The sequence below is a fragment of the Crinia signifera genome, chromosome 2, assembly GCF_055691185.1.
Source record: "Crinia signifera chromosome 2, ASM5569118v1, whole genome shotgun sequence".
In the NCBI taxonomy this organism is placed as follows: domain Eukaryota; kingdom Metazoa; phylum Chordata; class Amphibia; order Anura; family Myobatrachidae; genus Crinia; species Crinia signifera.
The window spans coordinates 36,312,245-36,338,912 of NC_139218.1; the positions used below are offsets into that span (position 1 = coordinate 36,312,245).

Sequence of the window (26,668 nt, forward strand, 5' to 3'; positions counted from 1 at the left end):
ACTTGGTAAAGTGATAGGAAATGGTGCAGACGATTCAATGTAAATGTATCTATCTCTCATTCCTTTTTTCCCCAAAAAATGTAACAGTGTAATGTGGGCTAGGTGACATGAGGGAGATTGCTAGACTAATGAGGGAGAGAGGGAGATTGCTGCTATGTCAGGGAGTCTCCTGCAGAATGCAGGAGGGGAGGTAACTATGATGTAACAGTGTAATGTGGTCTAGGTGAAATGAGGAAGATTGCTAGACTAATGAGGGAGAGAGGGAGATTGCTGTTATTTCAGGGAGTCTCCTGCAGAATGCAGGAGGGTAGGCAACTATGCTACTAAGTTTCAGCGGACCCTTTAATGCCCCGCATGCAGGGACTTGTGGCATGCAGGGAGGCTTGTTAGGACTCATAGTTTCACAGCAATATATAATAGATTATTCTTTCTTTTACACATACATCAACCCACAGCCCAGGGGTACCGGGGACAGCCCCAGGCTTCAGCCTGGGCAGGTAAATTCTGGAGGGGGGGGGCCTTATTTCCCTATGACCCCTGCCTAGGCTGACTGGTCACGGGGTACTGCTTTGGCCGGGGGGACTTGTATAAAAAGTCTCCCCCCCCGGCTGTGGCATTACCTGCTAGCTGGTTGGGCCTGGTACTGGTTTTAAAAAATACGGGGAACCCCTATTTGTTTGGTTCCCTGATTTTTTAAAACCAGGACCGGCTCTTTGAGCCTGGGGCTGGTTATGCCCATAGGGGGGGACCTCCCAGTGTTTTCTTTTTATTATTAATAATTAAATTTTTTTTTTTACACTGAAGCCTGCACGGATCTGACCGATCCATGCAGAATTCTTACAAATACACCTGGAAAATGAAGTGTATTTTCCAGGCGTATTTTACCGGCAATTACCGGCCGTATCCCGCTAATTACCGGCCGTATCCCGCTAATTACCGGCCGTATATAATATACTTTTGAATGGTGATTCCTATTCTTATTCTTTCAATGGCGTATACAGTCGTATTCCTAATACGAATATGCCATGAACACAAATAAGAATTGCGGTATTTTCGGCATAGTAAATGCCGAAAATACGAGAACGCATAATTAATACGAATACGCCTATTTCATGCGTATTTGTGTGAGTAACTTTCCCCCACATGTACAACAATATGAGCTAAACTTATATCAATCAAAAATAAAACCATGAAATTATCAACTAAACCCATACTTGCCTACTTTTGAAAACTAATTTCAGGGAGATTATAGTTGGTAATAGAATTTTGCACAGCACCCCATTGAGGGGGCGTGTCATGCTCCACCCAAAGGGCGTGTCTAGTTCCATATATGGAGAGATTGTGAAAAGAGATTGTGAACGTGGCCCCTAGAATCATCGGTAGATGAGCCCCAAAGCAGTTAGTAAGAGCTACTATACTTGGTAAAGTGCTGGGAAATGGTGCTGATGATTCAATGTAAATATATCTATCTCTCATTCCTTTTTTCCTCAATAATGTAACAGCGTAATGTGTGCTAGGTGAAATGAGGGAGATTGCTAGACTAATGAGGGAGAGAGGGAGATTGCTGCTATTTCAGGGAGTCTCCTGCAGAATGCAGGAGGGTAGGCAACTATGACTAAACATATATGGCGCTTGGCCAGGAAAAGTTAACTTGATAACTGTCTCCAATAATACGTTCTGCACAGTTGCTAATTTGTGTCATAATATTTCAAGAAGGAATATGGTGTTTATCATATAAATGTTTGATGTTTATGAAGAATATGGAAATCGGCTGCTGCCCGCTTCAGGCTCCTCTACGTGGATTGATGATGCTCTTTTCTGCGGGATGAATCATTTCAGATACGTGTAAGCTGGGAATTTCTCCGTTTCAGCCGAGTTGCTGATGTAGGAAGAAAATGTAAGAAGTGAACTGTCTTCGGCCTTCTGTTATGTTTCCGCTGTTTGATTGAAAATACTTAGTGTTTCGTTTTAGGTTTTGCTAAAAAAAAAAAAAAAGTTGCATCACTGTTATGTTATTTTATGGTGAGTTTAACCCTTATTACTCTCTATAGCTGGAAACATTGGGTCAGATGTATTAAGCCCGGTAAAGGCCCTTGGGCCTGATTCTGGTTCACTTGCAAAAAAGCTAATTCTCTCTCCAATGGACAAAACCATGTGCACTGCCGGTGGGGCAGATGTAACGTGCAGAGAGAGTTACATTTGGGGGAGTTATTTTGTTTTTTGGGGAAAATACTGGCTGCTTTATTCTTACACTGCATTATAGATATCTGTTTGAAGTATAAACCCCACCTAAATCTAACTCTCTCTGCACATGTTGCATCTGCCCCCTCCCCCCTGCAGTGCAGCATGGTTTTGTCCATTAGAGAGATCATTTGCTTTTGTGAATGAACCAGAATCAGGCTCAAAGTGGGGATAAGCGAAGTAATAACGCACCAGCCAATCAGCTATGCTTGAAAAATGACAGGAGTTTATTGGCTGGTGCATTATCCCCTTCCACTTTCTCTCTTCACCAATCTTAATACATCTGCCAAATTATTTCATATAGAATACATTATTATTTGGCAATACGTTCATAGAAAATACATTTTGGCATAAGAATTGTATTGAGATTTAATTGTGGAAAATGCTGCGCGTCCCCATGCGAATGTAGGCAGCACCTGCATCCTGGGGACGGGCGGCTGACATCACCGGGCGTCAGCTGCCCGGCCAGTTTTCGGAGCAGGACGCCCTAGATCTAATGTGGGGTACACACCAGGATGATATGGCCCAAAACAAGTCAATTTAGAAACAATCTCGACCGATTGTATGTAAATCGGCCATGTTTTGGGCCATTTCAGTGTCCTTTTGAAGCGATCCCGATCCGATGCGCGGCCCCGTGGGTCAGTCTTTTCTGAGATCCTACCTGCTGCAGGTAGGATCTCAGTACTGGGGGTCGTGATCGGATCGCGATCACATCAGCCGCATTTTCGCGGCGGGTCAGCGGCGCCGTCAGCTCCTGAGCGGGTCGTACGTTCCTATGACGACCTGCTCACGAGCACCATCGTCCTGGTGTGTAGCGGGCATAAGACTGACTTAGATTTGCGAGCACTACAGAAGCCATTTGCAGAGCGGCGGGGACATTTGCCATGCAGCGGGGGACGAGAATTTGCAAACAAGGCTCTGAAAGCAGCGAACTACCACTGCTTCACGAGCCACATTGAATGACCTCCATCATTTAGTGTGCGTGCCCATTTTAAGTGTAAAGCCCCATACACACTAGGTGATATTGTGAACAATATGGCTCAGCAAGGTCTTTTGAGTGATATTGTTTACAATATCACCTAGTGTGTACCCTCCATATCGATATCTGTGTCGGAGGGGATCAGCTAGCGTGTGGGGGGGGGGCTTAACTGTATTATGAATGCTCTATCTGTCATGTGTAGATGAGCGTTCTAATTCACATGTGATGTTGCTATGGGCAACTAATCGGAATTTACAGATTGAGCAGCTCTCATTAGATCTGCTCCTGGCGATTCTATCGCCAATCACCACTGTTCGCCATCCGCCAGAAGGGGGAGCGCATGCACAAGACTCTCACGCGTCCCGTTCTGTTGCTCCCCCATAGGTGCCCGCACCCCCCACTAACCCTGCCCATCTCCCTGAAGCGGAGATGGGCAGGGAATCCGCTCCCCGTACATTTCTTCATGCAGGGAATGTGCAAAGAATTAGTTATACAGTATAGACAGAGCATTTCATCAATGGTGATTTGTTGGAAGATACCGTCAGAGGGTATTAACAACAGGAAGGTAGAAATAAACTCAGAGGAATTACAGAAGATTACAACAAGCAGGAAACCACAGGTTTAGGAAGAGCATTAAAGTGATGGTGTCTACACAGCGCCCACATTTCATGCATGCACACAGGACACTGAGAGATGAAAGGAAATAATCTCGCTTCTTTTTGCTTTGATGAAAATATTACCGAGAGATGAGTTTCTTAGAAGACTAATTTCCACTCCTCATTCTGTTTTCTTTAAATGTTATTTGTTTTTTCACATTACACGTCTTATGAGGAGGGTAAAAGTCATATATAAAGGGAAAAAATAGCAGAGCAGCTGAAATGTAAATGATTATTTCTGGTTTAGGTATTTGTTTCAAATAGAGCAGAGACCTGAATTAAGTTATGTTGACATGTAGAGGCGCTTTAAGAGAGGACGGGGCCTGTGGCATAGTTGCCTACCCTTCTGCATTCTGCAGGAGACTCCCTGAAATAGCAGCAATCTCCCTCTCTCCCTCATTAGTCTAGCAATCTCCCTCATGTCACCACATTACACTGAAGAAGGACCATTCGGGTCCGAAATGCATTAAGTGAATGTGCTGTTACTTTTGGATCCCTAACCTGGCTGACTGGCGAGATCTGCTCCCTTTTTCCTGGACTGTGTAGAGGACCGATTCCGGAGTTGGACTTCACATTAGCCTGGGATAACCTATTGTGCTTTTTAACCGTCCACTTTTGTGAGTGTTTCTATTTATTAAAAAAAATTTCCTTGTGTTTAAAATACTACACTATGATGTTTTCTTGATTTAACCCCTTACTGCTGGACCCTTGTTTGGGTGACAAATCAGGGGTAGTTTCATTTCAGAGTGGAAAAACCTCTGGTGAAACATTCTGAAAATCAACACTCATATGAAAAGTTATGTATGCTTAAATTTATCACTATTGGTGTGATCTTTTGGTCTGGGAACATCCCAAAATAGCGCTGTAGGGTGAACTAATCTTTTTTTACCACATTACACTGTTACATTTTTTGGGGAAAAAAGGAATGAGAGATAGATACAGTTACATTGAAATAAAAGAGAAAACTACACAGCGCTCGGAGAGGGGAACCCCTAGCAGCCCTCACTCCTTGGGGAAAGTCTCGGTCCCCCTAGTATTATAGAAGAGGGGAGTGTTGGTGCTCTGGGGTTGTTTGGGGGAGGGAATAGTCTGATGTATGGGAAGTGGGGAGCTGGGAGCAATAACTGTGGGCTGGGTGTTCTGATAAATGAAGCAGGTAGCAATAACTGTAGGCTGGGTGTTGAGATGATGTAGAGACTGGAAACAATAACTGTAGGTTGGGTGTTGCTGGTGGAAGTGGCGGGGAGGTCCCCGAGTAGGGTTGAGGAAATGATAAACTGTCCCACGGTGAGGCAATGCCTGCTGGCTCACCAGTAGGTGGTGGTATATCGGTACTCAGATCCCTTCACGTCAGATCCTGAAGTGGATGTGTGTACCTCCAAAAATAATGTGAATGGTTCAGGGTATGCAGGTGGTAAGTAGGAAAAGGTAATAGTAGCTTACCGTATGGTATCGATGTATCGGCTGATGTCGATGGTACGTGATTGCCCCGAGTCCTGGCACGGTTCCAGAGTCTAATGTATCCGTGTGGTGGGTGAAAGAGGACTTGGGGGTGCACGTGTAGTAAATGAAAGGTGGACCGGTACTATTTTTAAAAGGTGCTAATTTATTGTGACTATTACAGACAGTTAGTACAACAAATTAATACCATTGAAAAGTAATTACCAGTGACAACTGGAGCAAAATAAAGTATAAGAAGATTTAGCAAATATTTACCAAGTTACTTTTCAATGGTATTAATTTGTTGTACTAACTGTCTGTAATAGTCACAATAAATTAGCACCTTTTAAAAATACTACCGGTCCACCTTTCATTTACTACACGTGCACCCCCAAGTCCTCTTTCACCCACCACACGGATACATTAGACTCTGGAACCGTGCCAGGACTCGGGGCAATCACGTACCATCGACATCAGCCGATACATCGATACCATACGGTAAGCTACTATTACCTTTTCCTACTTACCACCTGCATACCCTGAACCATTCACATTATTTTTGGAGGTACACACATCCACTTCAGGATCTGACGTGAAGGGATCTGAGTACCGATATACCACCACCTACTGGTGAGCCAGCAGGCATTGCCTCACCGTGGGACAGTTTATCATTTCCTCAACCCTACTCGGGGACCTCCCCGCCACTTCCACCAGCAACACCCAGCCTACAGTTATTGTTTCCAGTCTCTACATCATCTCAACACCCAGCCTACAGTTATTGCTACCTGCTTCATTTATCAGAACACCCAGCCCACAGTTATTGCTCCCAGCTCCCCACTTCCCATACATCAGACTATTCCCTCCCCCAAACAACCCCAGAGCGCCAACACTCCCCTCTTCTACTTCGACAGTTACATTGAATCATCAGCACCATTTCCCAGCACTTTACCAAGTATAGTAGCTCTTACTAAAGGTGTGTACACACGGGGCAATATGATCGCTGGCAATATATTGCTAGCAATATATTGCTCAGCAATCATATTGCCCCGTGTCCCGTTTTCATCTGCGACCAGAGATGGTCGCAGATGAAAATTTAAACACTGCTGGGTGAAGAGGCAGGGGATGTCGCTGGTCGGAGGAGCATGTTCCTCCGACCAGCGACCATTCAGGGGCTGAAAACGGGAGCGCGCACCCAGCGATTTATCGCTGGTGTACACTCCAATCACTGGCAATATGGTCGCTCAGCGACCATATTCCCAGCGATTTCAGCCCCTATCGCCCCCGTGTGTACACAGCATAACTGCTTTGGGGCTCATCTACATTTGGATATAAGTCATTTTACAAGATTCCTCTCAGATGTAGCAGTACACACCCACGCTTCTAGGTGCCACATTCACTATCTCTTTTCGCAATCTCTCCATATATGGAACTAGACACGCCCTTTGGGTGGAGCATGACATGCCCCCTCAATGAGGTGCTGTGCAATATTCTGTTACAAACTATAATCTCTCTGAAACTAGTTTTAGAAAGTAGGCATGTATGGCCCATGTGCATGCTCTGATTGGGCCCCTCCTCTACGTCGGTGCAGTAGACTCTGGCATTGTGCACGCAGTGGCAGTGGTAGCACCGCTTCCCAATCGGCGCACAGAGAGTCATGAATCCAGGCCTAATTCAGACCAATTTGCTAGGCAGCGTATATTGGTTAGCATGGCCGCACTAATAAACTATTATGTTAACAGTACATTTTGTTGATGGTGTTATATCAGAATGGCACTAAGCTCCATTAAGTATTATTTTTTTGTGACATATCATTTTTGGAAGTTTTGGTCTTTCATTCTTAGAAAGGCCTATTTACAAAACCACAACAAACCACACACCACACAAAACCGCATTTAGATGACGTAGGACTAAAGCACCACTTGGTTTATCTGAAACATACCTGTACTTGTCTTTCCAGAAGATGAATGTTCCTTTTTCTCAAATTCAAATACTGATTTATTTTTATATTTCTCCGATCACGCCCTCATCAAAAAATGAGTCTATAAACAACTAGATTAATCAGAAAAAATCCAACATAATTAAACAGAGATATGAAACAAGCAATAATACCATCATACAAAAATGATATTCTATTACAGAACAAATAGTTGTATGCAAATTTAGCAGCAAATATTCAGCTCTTCACATTCAGGGTTGTATCAAGATTTTATGATCAGATTCTTTGTTGTTTTTTTGTGGCTTGCAAGCGCTTTCGGTACACGCTGTCATCGTATCCCAAAGGCAGACCTGCGTAGTCAGCGTAATGTCCCCGTCAGGCAGCATAGTCACCGTACTGCCAACCTGTTTATACCCCCACTATCCACGTCGGCGTGGAGCTGATGTTATAAAGCGTGGTGAGTGCAGCGAGGGGACGCAGAATACACGTCAAGTAATCCGCATCCCCTTGCGGGGCTCGCTATGCTTTGGGCTCCTTTTGTGCGTCCACCCGCGAGGCTCGCTGAGCTCACCACGCTTCAGGCGCAGAAGGGTCCGAAAGGATAGGTGACATCCATGAAACCAATTTGCCCCGTGGAGATTAACCTTCTTCCTGCAGCCTCTTATGTGGCAGCGCCACATATACTCCTTTACATTAAGCGCCATAGGATGGAAAATGACACAGCTCTGTGTCTCTGCCAGTAAGTGGTGCTGCTAAAAAAAAATCACTGACTCCTCCTTGGTCTGTGGCAGGTTAAAAATAGTGAATGGTTTGGCAGCCATAACCCACACAATGTAATAAGCGGTGACACAACGCTGACTGACTACGCTAACTGCGCAACGCTGACTGACTACACTAACTACACAAGCTCTGGTTAGCTGCGAACGTACTGACTACGCTGACAGGGATGCTGACAATGATCAGCCGCTGGCTGTGGGAACACGACGCTGATGCTGACAGGGACGCTGACAGGGACGCTGACAAGGACGCTTACGGTAACTACGCTGACTACGCTGCCCATGGGAACACTATGCTGACGCTGACAGGAACACTACACTGACTACGTAACTGCCGCCATGAAACTACACAAGTACCGTGTTTTCACACTAGCCGCCTGACCCCGCATAAAGCCGGATGGGTGACATCATTGGGAGGCGGGGCTGGGGCGGCACTGGCAGATGATGTCATCTCCCAGCGGTACCTTCACAGTGCAGTGAACAGAACCCAGTCCGCATCGACTCTGATTACTCTACCCCTGGACCCAAGCATCCTGGGTCCAACCCTGATTAAGACCCGGGTTCTAATACCAGTGGTTGCACATTCATGTGCAATAACCCGGGAAATATTTGTCAGTGTGATAGGAGTACTACATTTGTGTTCCAGAAAATAATTACTAAGGCCATTTCACACCGCGAATCCGAGCAGGGATATTGCAACCCGGCAATTCGACCCAAGTTATAAGAAGGGTTAAACCGGGTCGTCCTCTGTATAATGGGTGACCGGGGCTTAATCTGAATGCGTCGGACATAGGTCAAAGCCGAGTTGGACCCTGGATCACTATGCCGTGTCCAACCCCTGTTTGCGATCTGAAAGGGGTATAATTAGATTTAATCTGCTTTCAGCAAAATGTCACATCACTCACATATCCCATCACCAAACTGAATTCTACTCTGTGGTCATGAATGACACAATCTGAAGAATGTTCTTAGATACCTGCAAGATGAAATCTAATGGTTTCTTGAGTAGAATAATAAGCCGACAGGAAAAAGTGCTCATTGCAAAACAGTCGCCTTGTTGTCACATCCTCTGTCAATGAGGAAACTTGAGGTTAGTGTGTAACAGGCAGCGACAGAACAGTTACTGCTCTCTGGGAAGCTGACTGCCTCCTACTTATTTCATACACAATGCTGAAGAGAAAACCATCCAATGTTTCAGACAAAGAGAAAAGCCAAAAACCAAAGGTAAGAATATGAATAGAAAAGCCAAATAAATGTATTCACGTCTCCAGAAATGACACCATTGACAAATATTTAATATGAGGTACATAAAATGTAAACTGTGGTTTTAATAAAGCTTCCTGATATAAACTTTCTTTTATTTGGGGAATTTAGTGAAATGATTTTGATGATGTAGTTTATCTTTGTGAGGTATATCATGGTGATATATATAGAAATAGAATCGAATTGGTCCTAAGCTTATTACCTGCCAGATAAATGTCAGGTAATACTGTTCAGCAAAGAGTTGTAAAAGATTGGGGTGAAGTGATAAAGCGGTGATAAAGTGGAAGGTGAAAACGCACCAGCCAATCAACTTCTATCTATCATTTTTCAAACACAGCTGATTGGCTGGTGCGTTATCCTGAGTCCTGTTGGAGAAAGTGCGCTATATAAATTAAACTTAATTACTTATGACCTTCCACTCTATCACCGCTTTATCACTTCACTAGGCTTAATACATCTGCCCCAACGTTGTTTTGTTTTAGTTTAATTTTCATATTATTATTTTAACTATTTTGTACGTAGGGTATGTGTTCCAACAAATGTTCTTTTAAATATTCAAATAAATGCAGTTAGATGCTATGTTGTTATTGTTGTTTTGGGTTGTGAAATGTGTGACTCACTTTCTCAGATTTTAAGACCACACAGCAGAAGTTCTTGGGGCAACAGGCACATTCTCATCAGAAACCACAGTGGAATATATTCTATAGGAGAATTCTTTAAAGAAAAGTATTATTCATATACTGTACTGTAGCATTGTGCAGATGTGTGAACATGCACATAAAAAATATCCAGGAGATCTAAGCTTCGTCGGCTAGATTTGTCTACTTCATTTGTATCCAAAACCACGTTTAGTTCTGAAATGTAAAAGTACTTCTGCACATTTACCTAGCTTGCGGTAGGATGTGTATTACCAGGATTAATATGCAGAAAAGAGTTGCAGTGTGGTTACAGGGAGATATGTCCCCATGTGTTCCTCACTGCTCTACAACAGGTTACCATGTTATGAGGGACAAACTTGTGCGAGCGACTTCCAGATATTATGGATGGCCATCGAAAGGGGACCATTGAAAATTGTCTTGGCAGAGGTGCTATATAAGAGGAGGAGGCTTGAGTTCAAGCTCCAGATGGGGACCCTCCTCTAACCAGGGCCTCAACTAGGGATGTGTGATAGGTGCTGCTACTCACGGCCATAAACATAGAAACATAGAATGTGACGGCAGATAAGAACCACTTGGCCCATCTAGTCTGCCCCTTTTTTAAACATGTTACCTCAAACCATATTTGATCCTTATTTCTTTGTAAGGATATCAATATGCCTATCCCAAGCATGTTTAAATTGTACTACTGTATTTGGGTCTACCACCTCTGATGGGAGGCTATTCCACTTATCCACTACTCTTTCTGTGAAGTAATTCTTCCTCAAATTTCCCCTGAATCTTCCTCCCTCTAGTGTCAGTGCATTTCCTCGTGTTCTGTTGCTCCTCTTCCTGTGAAGAATGTCTCCCACCTGTACCTTGTTAAAACCCTTGATATATATGAAAGTTTCTATCATGTCCCCCCTTCCCCTTCTCTGCTCTAAACTATACATATTAAGATAATTTATTCTTTCCTGGTAAGTTTTGTATTGTAGGCCATGCACCATTTCAGTTGCCCTTCTTTAGTTGCCATAATCGTTGGGTTGGCAACATCACTCCCTGCTAGGAGTTTTTCTCCAGCTTGTGGATGCACCCAGACCCTTCCTGATTGGTCATCACATGATGTCACATGTCCTAGGAGGGGAGGGCGGTGAGGTCGAACCCAGGGTACGGAAATGTCATGCTACCATGCTGCATCTAACCCACACAGGCCGCTTCAGTAGACGTATCATGTCTTGCTCCATCATTCTGTCTTTGAGCACTTCATTTATTCCTGTCTGTGAGCAGTGTCTCCGGGCTAGTTGCCAAATGGACAACCAACTCAGTGATATCACCTGCTCTTAGCTAATTGACAGTCTTTATACTATTGGATATTTACACGTGAGCTGCGACTGAGGGCCCAGTTTTATTTTAAACAAGACGGATTGGTTTGAGCGGACTGTAAAATATATCTTAACCCCTTCCCGACATTTGACGTACATTTACGTCATGGCCGGGATGTACTTCCCAACGCATGGCATAAATGTACGTCATGGCTTTAAACTGTCACTGCGTCTATAGACGCGGTGACAGTTTAAACATGTCTGCTGTCCCTGACAGCAGACATGTCCCTGCATGCCCAGGGGGGGTGGCGATGCCTCCCCCCCCGTCGGCGATCGCTGTGATTGGCTGTTCAAATGTGAACAGCCAATTACAGCGTTTTCTGTGTACCGGCGAATAACGTTCGCCGGTGACACAGGGATCGGTGGTGATTGGTGCTGTAAAGTACAGCACCAATCACCACGGGGTGTAAGGGTGACACTGGTGTCACCCCACCTCACCCCACCCGCCCCCAAAGGCGGTGATTGGTTCGTCGGACCGATGGACCAATCACAGCCATGGAGGGTGATTTAAACTAACGGTGACTGCACTGCAGACGCCATTCCGGTCTGGAATTGCGTGCAGTGCGGTCACCGTGCCTATCTGCCGTGATATACTGACCTGATCCTTGCAAATACTTACCTGATCACCTGATCACTGCTTGTAGCGTGCTGGATGCTTCCTGGATCTGACTTCTTGTGACTTCCTACTGCTGCTGCAGTGTGATAGAGTTATAGATAGAGAGAGATAGAGAGAGATAGAGAGAGATAGTGACAGAGAGTGCTATATTTTGTGTCTGCTACCCCCCCTTTTTGGGGGTGCAGGTTTTTTTTTATATATATAACTGTCAGTGCTGCTGCTGCAGTTTCATAGAGTGATAGATAGTGATAGATAGTGAGAGATAGAGAGAGATAGTGACAGAGAGTGATAGAGAGTGCTATATTTTGTGTCTGCTACCCCCCCTTTTTGGGGGTGCAGGGTTTTTTTTTTATATATATAACTGTCAGTGCTGCTGCTGCAGTGTCATAGAGTGGTAGATAGTGATAGATAGTGAGAGATAGAGAGATAGAGAGAGATAGTGACAGAGAGTGATAGAGAGTGCTATATTTTGTGTCTGCTACCCCCCCTTTTTGGGGGTGCAGGGTTTTTTTTTATATATATATAACTGTCAGTGCTGCTGCTGCAGTGTCATAGAGTGATAGATAGTGAGAGATAGAGAGAGATAGTGACAGAGAGTGATAGAGAGTGCTATATTTTGTGTCTGCTACCCCCCCTTTTGTGCTGTATATCTGTGCTGATCAGCAACTTTTTGGGGGTGCAGGGTTTTTTTTTTTATATATACCTGTCAGTTGCTGCCAGTTGCACTGTCAGTTGCACCAAAGGTTGTGCACCTGCTGCCCCTCACTGGTAATCAGTGTCGCATCAGTGATCACCTTTTTTTTTTTTGAGGGTGCTGTGGGGTCTTTTTTAAAAAAAATTTTTTACACACACTGATTTTGTGGGTGTCCTGTGGCCACTGTGCGCTGATCAGTGACGTACATCACTGATCAGCTTTTTCGGCACAGGGTTGATCTATTTTTTTTTTTTTTTTTGATCAAATTCTTGTTGCCTTTGAGCGCTGTTCAGTGACGGACGTTACTGACCAACATCTGTGCTCAATTTTTGGCGCAGGACCTTTTTTTTTTTTTTTTTTTTTCACTACATACACACTACACACTACATACCCCCCCGGGTTGAAATAAAGTTTGTACCCCCCCTACACTATACACGTGTTGAAACATTTCACTACCAGAAACACAAAAATAAAAATGGCATCCCAAATGTCATCCCAAATGTCATCCCAGTCATCCAGAAGAATGTATTCAGCGGAGGAGGCATATGCCATGCTTGCCTCTGACTTTGACACAGCCAGTGAGGCAAGCGGGGAATTTGAAGGATTCATCTTAAGCTCCTCTTCCTCCTCTAGTGATGAGGGACCCCCTCAAAGACGCCCCCATAGAGCAGCTGAGACCCCCCCCAATAATTGATCTCGTATGGACCCCACCACCAGACAATTTTGAGCCCCAGGTTCCTGAGTTTTTGGCCATCCCAGGAATCCAATTTGATTCCACAGGTCTCAGAGAAATTGACTTTTTCAAATTATTTTTCTCTGATGATTTTATAAATTTAATGGTGGACCAAACTAATTTATATGCCCAGCAGTTTATTGCTCAAAACCCCACGTCATCATTTGCTAGGTGGACCCCTGTAGATGCAGTAGAGATGATGACGTTTTGGGGTCTGGTGTTTCATATGGGCATAGTAAAAAAGCCAGAAATTAGGCAATATTGGAGTACAGATGTTCTGTACAGCACCCCACTTTACCGTATGGCCATGACCCGGACTCGTTTTGAGTTAATCCTTAAATTTTTGCATTACAACGATAATGCACAGTGCCCACCCAGAGATGATCCCACCTTTGACCGGCTATTCAAAGTCAGGCCGGTCATTGATCATTTCAGTGCCAAATTTGAAGAGATGTACATCCCAGATAAATTCATTTGCATAGACGAGTCCCTTATACATTTTAAAGGAAGGGTTAAATTCCGCCAGTACCTTCCCAATAAGAGGGCAAGGTATGGCATAAAAATGTATAAGCTGTGTGAAAGCACCTCAGGGTACACTCACAGGTTTAGGGTATATGAAGGGAAGGATTCAAGAATTGAACCGCCAGAATGCCCCCCCTCCCTCGTAGGTGTTAGTGGAAAAATTGTCTGGGATTTAGTGCACCCCTTCCTGGATAAAGGTTATCACCTCTATGTGGATAACTTTTACACTAGCATCCCCCTGTTTAAGGCCCTTGGTTCAAGAGGTACAGCAGCTTGCGGTACTGTGCGCAAGAACCAAAGAGGCCTCCCAAAAACGCACATTGCCCAAGTAATGAGAAGGGGTGAAAGCAGGGCACAATCCACCGAAAATATGTTGTTGGTCAAATATAAGGACAAGAGGAATGTCCTTATACTGACAACAATTCACGGAGACAGTACCACCTCCGTCCCTGTACGAGGTACCAGTACCCACACCTCAAAACCTAATTGTATCCTGGATTACAATAAGTACATGGGCGGAGTGGATCTTTCAGATCAGGTACTGGAGCCGTACAGTGCCCTGCGGAAAACAAAAATCTGGTACAAGAAGCTGGCCGTGTATATCATCCAGATGGCACTGTTTAACGCTTACGTGCTATTCCGTTCTACCAGCCAGAGGGGGACATTTATGCACTTTCAAGAGGAAGTCATAAAGAGCCTAATATTTGGGAACCAGCAGGCAGAGGGCCCCAGTACTTCTAGTACTGGCCCCCGTATTGTACCAGGGCAGCATTTTCCTGATGAAATCCCCTCCACTGGAAAAAAGGGCAGGACACAAAAAAGGTGCAAAGTTTGCTATAAAAAGGGAATAAGAAAGCAAACTATTTTCCAGTGTGACACTTGCCCCGACAAACCCGGCCTATGTATAAAGGAGTGTTTTAAAATGTACCACACATCTATGGATTATTAGGTTCATCATTTCACCGTGCTTCGGGGGTCTTGCTAATGCCACATAGCACCCACCATTCATTCCACCAGAATCTGAGCCGCAAAATCCCAAAATCACTCCTTCCCTTCTGAGTCCTGCCATGCACCCAACTGGTATTTTTTTGTCACATGTGAGGCATTGCCATACTCGGGAGAAATTGGGGCACAGATTTTGGGGTGCTTTTTCTCCTTCATACCTTATGAAAATGAAAAATTTTGAGCCAGAACTGCATTTTTGTGTAAAAAAATGTAATTTTTCATTTGCACAGCCCAGTTGTATCAAAATTGGTGAAACCCCTGGGGGTTTGAAATGTACACTATACCCCTAGATGAATTCCCTGAGGGGTGTAGTTTGCAAAATGGGGTCACTTGTGGGGGGGTTCCTAACTTTTAGCATCTTATGGTGCCTAGAAACCTACATGGTGCCTAAAAAATAATCTCATAAAAAGGAGGCTCCAAAATCAAGTAGGTGCTCCTTCTATTATGAAGCCTGTGGTTTGGTCAACGTGCACACTAGGGCCACATATAGGATATTTATGAAAACAAAAGAATTGGGGGAATCAATTTTTAATCACATTTCTCTAGTAAAATCTACGGTGTTCCTTAGAAAAATGTATTAAAATTGAAAATCTGCAAAAAAAATGAAATTTTGAAATTTCACCTACAATTTGTTTTAATTCCTGTGAAACACCTAAAGGGTTAACAAACTTCCAAAATGCTGTTTTGAATACTGTGAGGGGTGCAGTTTTTGAAATGGCATCATTTATGGGGGTGTCTCACATACAAGTCCCTCAAAGTCACATCAGAACTGAACTGGTCCCTAAAAAAATCAGTGTTTGAAATTTTCTTGAAAATTTGAGAATTTGCTATTCATATTTTAAGCCTCCTAGTGTCCAAAAAAATTAAAAGGAGGTTGAAATAATGATGGCAACATAAAGTAGACATATGGTCTATGTTAGTTATTAACTATTTTGAGTGGTATGATTATTTGTCTCACAAGCAGAAAATTTAACATTTTGAAAATTGCAAAATTTTCCATTTTTTTACGACATTTTGGTATTTTTCACAAAAAACACAGACTGTATCGACCCAAATTTACCACTAATTTGAAGTACAATGTGTCACGAGAAAACAATCTCAAAATCACTGGGATAAGTAAAAGCGAAAAAAAGTTATCCCCACTTAAGTGATACATGTCAGATTTGAAAAAAAGGGCTCTGTCAGGAAGGCAAAAACTGGCTGCGGCTGGAAGGGGTTAATATCCATTATCCAATCATTGGGGTACATTTATTAAGATGAGAGTTCAATTGAAGATGGTACAGTATGTTGCCCATAGCAACCAATCAGATTCTATGTTTTCCATTGCACTTTCTAGAAGATAATAGATCGAATCTAATTGGTTGCTATGGGCAACATCCCACCTTCAATAGAACTCCAATCTAAGTAAATTTACCCCATTATTTCCTACAAATACTATATTAATATTGCAGTTCTTGACTATTTAGGGCACGGGTATGCCCTGGGGGTACCTTAGTGGGCTCCTTTACCATCGGCAGTGCAGCCCACCTGCTTGGGCATTGGGTTTTTCAGGGTAGCATCTGGGAGGCAACAGTACGAATGCACATAAAAAATTAACAATTATTTTTAGTTATTTTTATTTTTCCCAAAAATTTAAGGGTAAAGAAGACCATGTTAATGTACTGTACTATATGGTACTTTTTCCTAGCACGGCGCCCATAGCATCGCATACCATAAGCCATACAATGGTATGCGATGTGATGGGCACCCGATGGTATACAATTTAAAATTGTATACCATTGTATATGGCATACAATGCGATGCGATTTTAAATTGTATAAGCACCCTAATGTTTACAATGTTAAATGGCTTACAATGTTAAATGGCCCCCCTGTAAGATTATTAATTGTATAATCACCGTAATGGGTGCTTACAATGTTAAAAGCACCCCCACGACACCCCCACTATCAACGCCAACCCGAAGCGTGGCGAGGGGCGGCGGTACACATCCTCCGACCTTTTCATACCCCCACCATCCACGTTGGCGTGGGGTTGATTTTAGATAGTGTGGCGAGCCACCGAGCCCGAGGCGTGCCGAGCGCAGCGGGGACACGGAATACATGTAAAGTAATACGCGTGTGCTCGCCACGCTTCGGGCTCGGTGGCTTGCTGCGCTCACCACACTATATAAAATCATCTCCACGCTGGCGTGGATAGTGGGGGTATGAAAAGGTCGGAGGACGCATACCACCGCCCCTCGCAGGCTCGCTGGGCGCGCCACGCTTCGGGTTCACGTTCAAAGTGGGGGTGGCGTGGGGGTGCATTTAACATTGTGAGCACCCATTACGGTGCTTATACAATTTAAAATCGTATTTGGGGGACATTTAACATTGAATAAACCCACTAGGGGGCTTATACAATTTAAAATCGCAAATGCCATGCGACTGAATATTGTGGGCGCCGTGCTAGGAAACACGTATTTTCTCTATCTTCAATAACATTTTGAATGACACAGCTTAGAGAGATGGAGGTAATTGGGGAGAGAGAAGGGAGTGGCCTGTTAAATGAGGAGTGCTTTACTGTGCTAACTTCCTGTTCTCCAGAGAGACTTCATGTTCTATACCAAGATGGCCACCAAAACCTCTACTGAGCATGTTTGAAGCCATTTTGAAACTGTATATGGCATGGTGGAAGGTAGCATGGTGGAAGGTAGAAATATCCTGCTTATCACATACAGTATGAGAGACCTGGTTAATATTTGCAATTAAAATTGTTCCAGTATCCACGCACCAATGCCTGTTTGCAGTATACCAATGTAGCCATGCTCAGCGACCAGTTTGCCCACATATGGGCATGCATATATTAATGCTGCAATGGCTATGCCAGGGGTTCCCAATCTTTTTTGAATCACGGCGCCCTAGAGTATCATAATTTTCCAATGGCACCCCTAGGCCCCAGAAAATATATACATTAAGTAGATTGTGTTTATATGTGATTCTTAGGTTCAGTTATATGTAGGGATGCCAATCCCGGGGCATTTTTTCAATCCCGGGATCCGGGATTGAAAAATGCTCAATCCCGGGATTCCCGGGATCCCGGGATTGGCATCCCCACCAAAAAAAAAACATTTTTAGCATACTGCCCACCCCGGCCGACCCGCACATCTACTTACATTAGGGTGCGGGCAGGCGGCCGGGAGTGGGTTTGGAGGTGCACGGTGCCTCCCGGCAAGTGCACCTCCATAGAAGACAGCGGGCGGCGGAGAAGAGGCGGGCAGGCGGGCAGAGTCAGGCCGGCGTGCTGGCGGGCGGCGGAGAAGAGGCGGGTAGGCGGGCAGGCGGTCACTGGTGACGTGTGGCCTGCGCAGCGTGACCTCTACTGTCACGCTACGCAGGCCGCACGCCGGGTCAGGTTACGGGAACAGCCGGGCAGCGTCTGAGCGAGTGCTCAGACTCTGCCCGGCATTAGACTGCGCATGCGCAGTCTAATCCCGAAATCCCGGGATTGGATTCTCCAATCCCGGGATTGAAATCCCGGACTTTTTTAGGCCAAATCCCGGGATCCCGCCGATCCCGATCCCGGGATTGGCCACACTAGTTATATGGTAAAGGGCATGATTTGCTTCTGTTTGTACACATATTTTATGATTGGCAGCCACCAGCCTTGGTTTTGTCCATAAATAATTGATCATAAAAATTTTGAATTGGTCCTGGACCACCAACTGTGGCCCTCCTGCAAGTGTTTCCCGAGGCACCCCAGGGAGCCACGGCGCACAGTTTGGGAATCACTGGGCTATGCTGTGCATACGTAATGCAGCAAAGATGAGCATTTGTACACTCTACGCCCCATCACCTGTGTACATGTAACAGTGAGTACAGCTGTTTATCTTTCAATAAACCAACAGCAACACATCATTTCCAACATGAACACCTAAGGGTTTGTTCAGCCACCTCTGCATGGCTGATGTGAATTTGTGTAACCAAGCCCTGAAACAGTGAAGCATGAGCATAAAAATGGCATCATTACCGATATATCTTCATTGGCAGTCAATTTGGAGCAAAGTAAAATGCATAAGTAGCAATGGATCACATGACAAGAAAGCAAAACAATATACCAAAGAAGGAATACAGACATGCTTGTTGAGCAGCAAATTCGGCCCTGTCTCCGATGGTGGGGGTGTGTGCATGCGCAAACCCCCGGAGCGAACGCCTTCGCCAAGTTTTTCATGGCTTTTCGTGAAATGATTGACAGGCAGGAGGTGGTCCCTTTGGTCCGCCCAGCGTTTCTTTAGCGTTCCCACAAAAACGGCTATAGAAACGCTGGGCGGACCCTAGTGAACTCAGGCGTGCCCCTGTCTGGTTTTGGTGGCTGGATGATGTCACATGATGTCATCAGAGCCCACCCTCAACTTGCACAAGAACGGCCAGGATTAAAAAAAATGGTGCATGCATGCGGTTCGATTCCATTTTCGATTCGATTTCTATTAGGTATGTACTATTCAACCTGCTCTGAAGTTGTTTCTATTCGATTTCTCCATTCGATTTGCTATTAGATCAACGCTGGCTTCAGGCAGGAGATGGGACATCGAATCGAATGCTGCAGTGAACACATTAGATTTGCACTATATAGACTTGGCTGCCAAGACTATTCTTCTATTTGATTTACACTAGACAGGAGCGCGCATTGGGATCAACTCTGCATCGAATGTAGAAAAACCATATGATTTTCTGGTACTTGTTTCCTGGCACGGCGCCCGGCGATTTTTTTTACCTTCAAAGATGTTTCCCGTACAATAAAAAAATCGGTCGCATGGTATGCCATTATTATGGCATACCATGCGATGCAATGCGACGCGACCAACCCGATTTTGCCATTGGACCCAATGTTAAATTGTACCTGACACCCGATTTTACATTGGATCCAATGTTAAATGCCCCCCAGACCCGATTTTTAATTGTATACCCACCCTGATGGTTAATTATGATGTAAAATGCCCCCTCATTGTTAACGCCACGCCACCATGAATGCCAACCCGAAGCGTGGCGAGCGGCGGCGGTATGCGTCCTCCGACCTTTTCATACCCCCACTATCCACGTCGGCATGGAGTTGATTTTATATAGTGTGGGGATCGGACGCGGATTACTTCACACGTAATGCTACGCTCGCCACGCTTCAGGCTCGGTGGCTCGCTGCGCTCGCCACACTATGTAAAATCAACTCCACGCCGACGTGGATAGTGGGGGTATGAAAAGGTCGGAGGACGCATACCGCCGCCCCTCGCGGGCTCGCTGCGCTCGCCACACTTTCTATTCTCAACTCCACGCCGACGTGGATAGTGGGGGTATGAAAAGGTCGGAGGACGCATACCGCCGCCCCTCGCGGGCTCGCTGCGCTCGCCACGCTTCGGGTTGGCGTTCATGGTGGCGTAGCGTTAACAATGAGGGGGCATTTGACATCATAGTTAACCATTAGGGTGGGTATGCAATTAAAAATCGGGTCTGGGGGGCATTTAACATTGGATCCAATGTAAAATCGGGTGTCAGGTACAATTTAACATTGGATCCAATGTAAAAATCGGGTCGGTCGCATTGCATGCGATTTGGTCGCATACGATGCGATCTGACCGATTTTTCAGACCCGATGTCATACAATTAAAATCGTGGGTGCCGTGCTAGGAAACAAGTACCGATTTTCTATTTGATTTTGCTTCTATAAGCAAAATCGAATAGAAAAATAGTGCATATCTCCCCGTGTGTATGCTCTATATGTCCCGTCTTACTTTTATCTGCGAAGAGAGGAGAAATCATTTGAGGGTGAGTAACGATTGAATAATTTCTCTTCTATGTGGGCACATGTGAGCGGAAGTGTAAGATGGTATAGGCTTTTTTTTATGTTAGGCAGTGAATACAGATGGAGCGCCCCTTGTTCAGCGCCAACTTTCAGCAAATCCCGTCTGCTGGCGAGAGCTGGCAGAGCGGCGCTCCATCTCTCGGCGGCGGATGGCGGAAATCCTTGCCCGTCTTCAGGGAGACGGGCAGGGTTGTGTGTGTGTGTGTGTGTGGGTGCCGGGGGCTGCAGCCCGGGCATCGACGGGGGAGCGGCAGGGAGGCGGAGGTGGGTTCAGACGGAATGGGCATCGAGCATCTCGTGCGCGCACAAGCCCCCTTCTGTCTGAAGGCGGGACCTGATGATCGGCGATAGAATCGCTAGGACCTGCAACAAAGAGAGGCGCTCCATCGGCACATGCAGTCTACCGAGCAGGTCTGAATATCAGATAGCAGTTTAAAATAAAAAAAATCAGAGCTTGTGGCGCCTGGTGCAAAAACAGCACAAACTGACGATCGATTCCCTATTTGATTCCATTATTACGCTAAAGCATTTATAGAATACAGTAAGTTAGATGTATTTTATCAGTTTGCTCAGCAATGCATAAAAAAACCCTATACGAGTAAACAATTTAATAATTTCAATCTGCAAGGGCAGCAAAGTGGGATTTTGAGAAAAAAAAAAGACATTGTGCACTTGAAACTTATTGCAGATTACATATTTCCTAGCAACGTCGCATAAATCTGTCACTATTTTATCTTCAAAAAATGTATCTTCCAAAAAGAAAAAAAATATATAGGAAAAAAAAAAATCTGGAAGCAGAAGGATCACAAAGTCTATAAGCTTACTGATATTAACTGCTACCGTTGAACTCCGAAAACATAAAGCATGCAAAAAAAAAAAGAACTTTCTGTCAGTTTTATTATGTCTCCAAAGGTTCCCCTTGAAAGACAAGAATGACCTTGATATGCTGAGTTGGCACATGCCAGTGAATTAATGGCAGGACGTAGCTGGAGGGAGGCTTGCAGAAACAAAACAGCGCCAAGGGCTGTGTTCTGCTCTGATCATTAACTAGATGAATCAAAGTGATACATCAAATAAACTAATCTGGTAGTGGCCTTTTTTCTTTTTTTTTTACTTTGTTCGAGACCTCTGATACAGAGGCTGGTGCTGTTTTTTTGTGTCTTAGAACCTGCTGCAATATCCGACGATGGTGAGATTCTAATCCCAGAACAAGAGGCTCCCGTGTTTTTTTTCCCAGCCCTGTTTCTTGAGATGTTTGCCAAGTGTGATGGCTTGCTGACACATCAAATGATACTTCAATCTTTTCCGAGGCCATCAGGAAGAGAATAAGAAGCGAGTCTGACAGTGTTAAAGATAATGAGTTCAGATTAGGCCCCTTTGCATCGCCGCGTGCCAGCTTTAAGCTTTTGTTTTGCAACTCCAGGGTCCGACTGTCTGACATAATGGCAAAATAAATACAAAATAAAACGTTAACTGAGTAGTTATGGTACATTTCGGTATCCAGTCGATGGGTCGACTTGGACGGGGGGAGGGGCGCTAAGCACACATAGGGCCTTATTCTAGTTCAGTCTCTTTCTGACAAAATCCTTCTTAGATGGACAAAACCATGTGCACTGCAGGTGGGGCAGATGTAACCTGTGCAGAGAGAAGAATTAGATTTGGGTGGGGTTTTACTTCAAAGTGAGATCTATATTGCAGTGTAAAATAAAGCAGTCAGTATTTACCCTGCACAGAAACAAAATAACTCACCCAAATCTAATTCTCTCTGCACATTTTACATCTGCCCCCCTGCAGTGCACATGGTTTTGTCCTTAGTCACAAAGTGTCGGGTTCTACATGCACAACGTCACGATGTACCCCGTCATGATGTTGCTGTCCTATTATTTAAAAGTCTCCTTGGAGCTCTGTGGGTAGCAGCTATGTACTACACAGCGGCAGCATGGAGAGAAAAGTAAGCGGTAGCCATTTGTAATATAATAAACAGCTGCTACTTAAAAATTATTTCCCTCCTCCTCCGCTCCTTCTTTGAAACCGTTCCTCAGTCTCTCTACCCCTCCACATTGCTGCAGCAGAAATGCAGCTTCATAAAAATTGTTCCTCTCCCCCTGCTCCTCTTTTGCTTCATTAAAATGGTTCCTCTTCCCCCTCCCCACTGCTTCCTAAAAAAACTTTATGAAGCAACGTGGAAAGGAACAATAATGAAGCTGTGGGGAGGGGGCAGGGGGGAAAGTAACAATTATTTTTAGCTGCAGCAGCAAGGAGAGGGGAGAGGAAGGATTTTCAAGAAGTGTAATGGCCACGCCCCAAATATGATTTGGGTAGCTCCGCCCATGGTCTTGCCCCTTCCATGTCACTGTCGCAGGCCCCACCCCTATTTCCTGTAGCTGGCTGCGGTCTGCCGGAGAGGGCAGCTGAGAAGTCGGCAACCCTGAAGTAAAGGGTCAATTCATGCAAAAGGTTGAAGTGTGAAAAGGTCAACATAAGGGGAAAAGGTCAACATGAGGGGATGCAGTAGTTTGCTGTATGATATATACTGCAGTGTAGATACTGGATATCCTAAGGGAAAACAAGTGCAAGTTCAGTGTTCTTCTAATGAAAATACACACATGCACAGTATCCGGTCCATAGGTTGTCAGTGTCTAGGATGGCAGTCAAGAGACATACAACAGTGACAAGGCTGACATATATATAAATCTATGCTCAGTGTCCACTACTGAAAGAGAGAGAGGAATTGTCCAGTTAATTTGCATGTATATTTAGAAAAATTAGGTAGAAACAAGTACATTTACAGAGCAGAAGGTCATCTGTACCTGTATAAATGCAAGTCCTAACAGAACTCTCAAAATTGAAAGTGGATAAATTGATAGTGCTAGATTGGATACATCCAAGAATATCAAAAGAGCTGGCAGCACCATTAACAGAATTTTTCAACCAGGCACTAGCTACAGAAGTCATTCCAGAGGACTGGAAAGGACCAAACGGTGTCCCACTGCACAAAAGTGGAATTAAGGAAAAAAGTGGAATTAAGTCATGCAACTACTGACTTTTGAGCCTTACATACTGTAAGTAGTAAGGAAATTGAATCCAGCAATTTACAGGATCCCAAGCAATATGGACTTAAAGAGGGGAAATGATGTCAAAAAAATCATATCGACTTTTTAGACTGGGTGACTAAAGTAATAGTTAAAAAGGGGGGCATAAATATAGCTTATATAGACTTTAGTAAAGCTGTTGACGCTGGCCCACATCGAAAGATGTTAAATAAACTTGAAAGCATGGCATTGAAATACCGCCCTCAGTCTCCTGACCTAAGATAGAAAACAGAGTTGTAGCAAATAGAGTGCATTCACTGCAGGGAAATGTTACCAGTGGAGTACCCCAGAGATCTGTACTTGGACCAATGTTTAAATGGCAGCTAAAGGTAACCATCCTCACCTGTGATCTGTTTGCTTGTAATCAGTGTGTGTATAAAAGTTCAGTGAGTTTCTGTTCTCCTGAAAGACCCTTGCATCTTTCATCCAGTGCTGCACTGACATGTCTGGATTCTGAGTCATGGGGAAAGCAAAAGAATTGTGAAAGAATCTGTGGGAAAAGGTAATTGAACTGTATAAAACAGATATCCAAGCAATTGAGAATGCCAATCAGCAGTGTTTAAACTTTAGAAGTGGAAAATGAGGGATTCTGTGGAAACCAAATCACGGTCAGGTAGTCCAACAAAAATTTCAGAAAAATTGTTCTGGATGCAAAGAAAAATTCACAAATAACTTCACCTAAAATACAGGACTCTCTGAAAAAAGTGGTGTGGTTTTTTCAAGGAGGCATTTGAAGAAAAATGGGCTGCATGGTCGAGTCGCCAGAAAGTCATTACTACAGCACAGAGACAAGCCTCAAAACTTCTGGAACAAAGTCATTTGGATTGATGAGACCAAAATTGAACTATAAATGTTACATTTGGAGAGGAGTCAACAAGGCCTATGATGAAAGATACACCATTCCTACTGTGAAACACGGAGGTGGATCACTGATGTTTTGGGGATGTGTGAGCTACAAAGGCACTGGAAACTTGGTCAAAATTGATAGCAAGATGAATGCAGCATGTTATCAGAAAATACTGGAGGGAAATTACTTGGACGTTCCAACATGACAACGATCCAAAACACAAGGCCAAATCGACCTGTCATTGGCTACAGCAGAATAAAGTGAAGGTTCTGGAGTGGCCATCTCAGGGGGATATTCAATCTCCGGCGAGCACCTCCCACCGGGGAGATGCCCGCCGGGCCCTATTCAATGCTGTCTTCTCCGACAGCATTGAGCAGGGTATCTCGGCAGAACGAGCCCGTCATCACAAGCTGTCGGGCTCGTTCTGCCGAGAACAGCCGGGAAGTGACGAGCTGCCGGCTGCAGCTCACCTCTTCCCGGCCGCAACTCGCGGCCACGCCTCCTTTTCGCTCCCCGGCAGGCGGGACATTGAATCCCACCTGCGTGTTCTCGGTCGAGCTGACCGAGAACGGGACTGGGTCACGGCGGTCGAGCAAGCTCGACTGCCGTGACCCTGACATTGAATACCGCCCTCAGTCTCCTGACCTCAATATCATTGAGCCACTCTGGGGAGATCTTAAATGTGCAGTTCATGCAAGACAGCCCAAGAATTTACAGGAACTGGAGGCTTTTTTCCAAGAAGAATGGGCAGCTTTACCATCTGAGAAAATAATGAGCCTCATCTACAACTACCACGAAAGACTTCAAGCTGTACTTGATGTTAAAGGGGGCAATACACGGTATTAAGAAGTGGGTTATGTAAACTTTTGATTAGGGTCATTTGGGTAGTTTCTGTTGTTATTATGTTTTAAAAAGAGTAAACACAGTTGTTTGACAATAAATGGCTTCACCCAACCACTAACCATGAGTGAAAGAAAGGTTTGTGAGTTACCCTTCATATTCTCTGACAAATGGCCAGAAAATCACAAATTCTGCTAGGTTATGTAAACTTATGAGCACAACTGTATGTACCATACATACATACATACATACATACATACATACATTTAACTTTCACCTAATTCTGTTTAACATTTAAATTTAGAATACTTTTGACATTTTCCAGAAATTGTTTTCCCTTTGTTCTAATACATCTAAAATGAAAAAAAAAATTGTAGCAATTAATAAGATTCTAACTATTATTTTCTACAGTGTTCTAAATAAATTGTATCTAGATTCTGATTGGTCATTACACCTACACTTTTCCTTTTTTAAGAGTTTCAGTCATTCAGACTGGAGGTAAAGTGTCCTTAAATTGGATAGCATGTGTACTGCTCATAGCGGTACAAATGTTATTTGAAGCATGTTAATGTGAGCATTACGGACCTAGGACCTTTGTCTGGGCCACATGCAACACTGCACATTTCGCAGTGTTGCGTGTGGACTAAATGCCGCTCGCAGGGATGGCTGCCCCCCCCCCCCACACGCTGTGATTCCCCGCACAGCTGCGAATGGATGATTTGAAAAATCATCCATTCACAGCCTTGGGTGCGGGGAAAAAATCATTCAAATGATTTCTTTAGCCCTCGCAGATCTGAGACACCTCTGTGGAGTCTCAGATCTGCAAGCGCCCTGTGCAGGAAGTGGGCGGACAGCACCTGCATCACCAGCCCATTTGATTGGGAGTACCCAGCATGTCGCCACAATTGTCGGGGTGGAAAGAGTACGGGGTCTACATAAGATGATGGAGGCTCCCAGACCTGTAGGCAGCAGCTGGCTTGTGCAACCCACGGGACATGCATTCAGCTGAAGATTATCCAATACTGTGTAATAGGGCACAGATCAGGTCAGTAATGCATGCAGCTGGCATGATACCCCCTGCTGCTTTACACTGTTAGTGCTATCAATGCTGCTTCTATGTAAGCAGCAGCGATAGCAACTTCAACCACATCGGAATAAGCCCCAATATCTTCTGCATCTGCC

At 44.5% G+C, this 26,668-nt stretch overlaps 1 protein-coding gene across 3 annotated transcripts in view; it reads left to right on the forward strand.

The window, feature by feature from the left end:
• Window positions 1–26,668, forward strand: part of SAMSN1 (SAM domain, SH3 domain and nuclear localization signals 1) — a 94,819-nt gene that overhangs the window by 50,741 nt on the left and 17,410 nt on the right. Inside the window, exon 1 of one of the 3 annotated variants that reach the window (XM_083171902.1) lies at window positions 9,109–9,252. The exons of the other annotated variants lie outside the window; for them this stretch is intronic. Within the exon in view, the coding sequence (XP_083028028.1) occupies window positions 9,196–9,252 (57 nt within the window). The 5' untranslated portion in view covers window positions 9,109–9,195. Of the gene's footprint in view, window positions 1–9,108; window positions 9,253–26,668 lie in introns of those variants that run through there. 3 annotated transcript variants of the gene reach the window in all.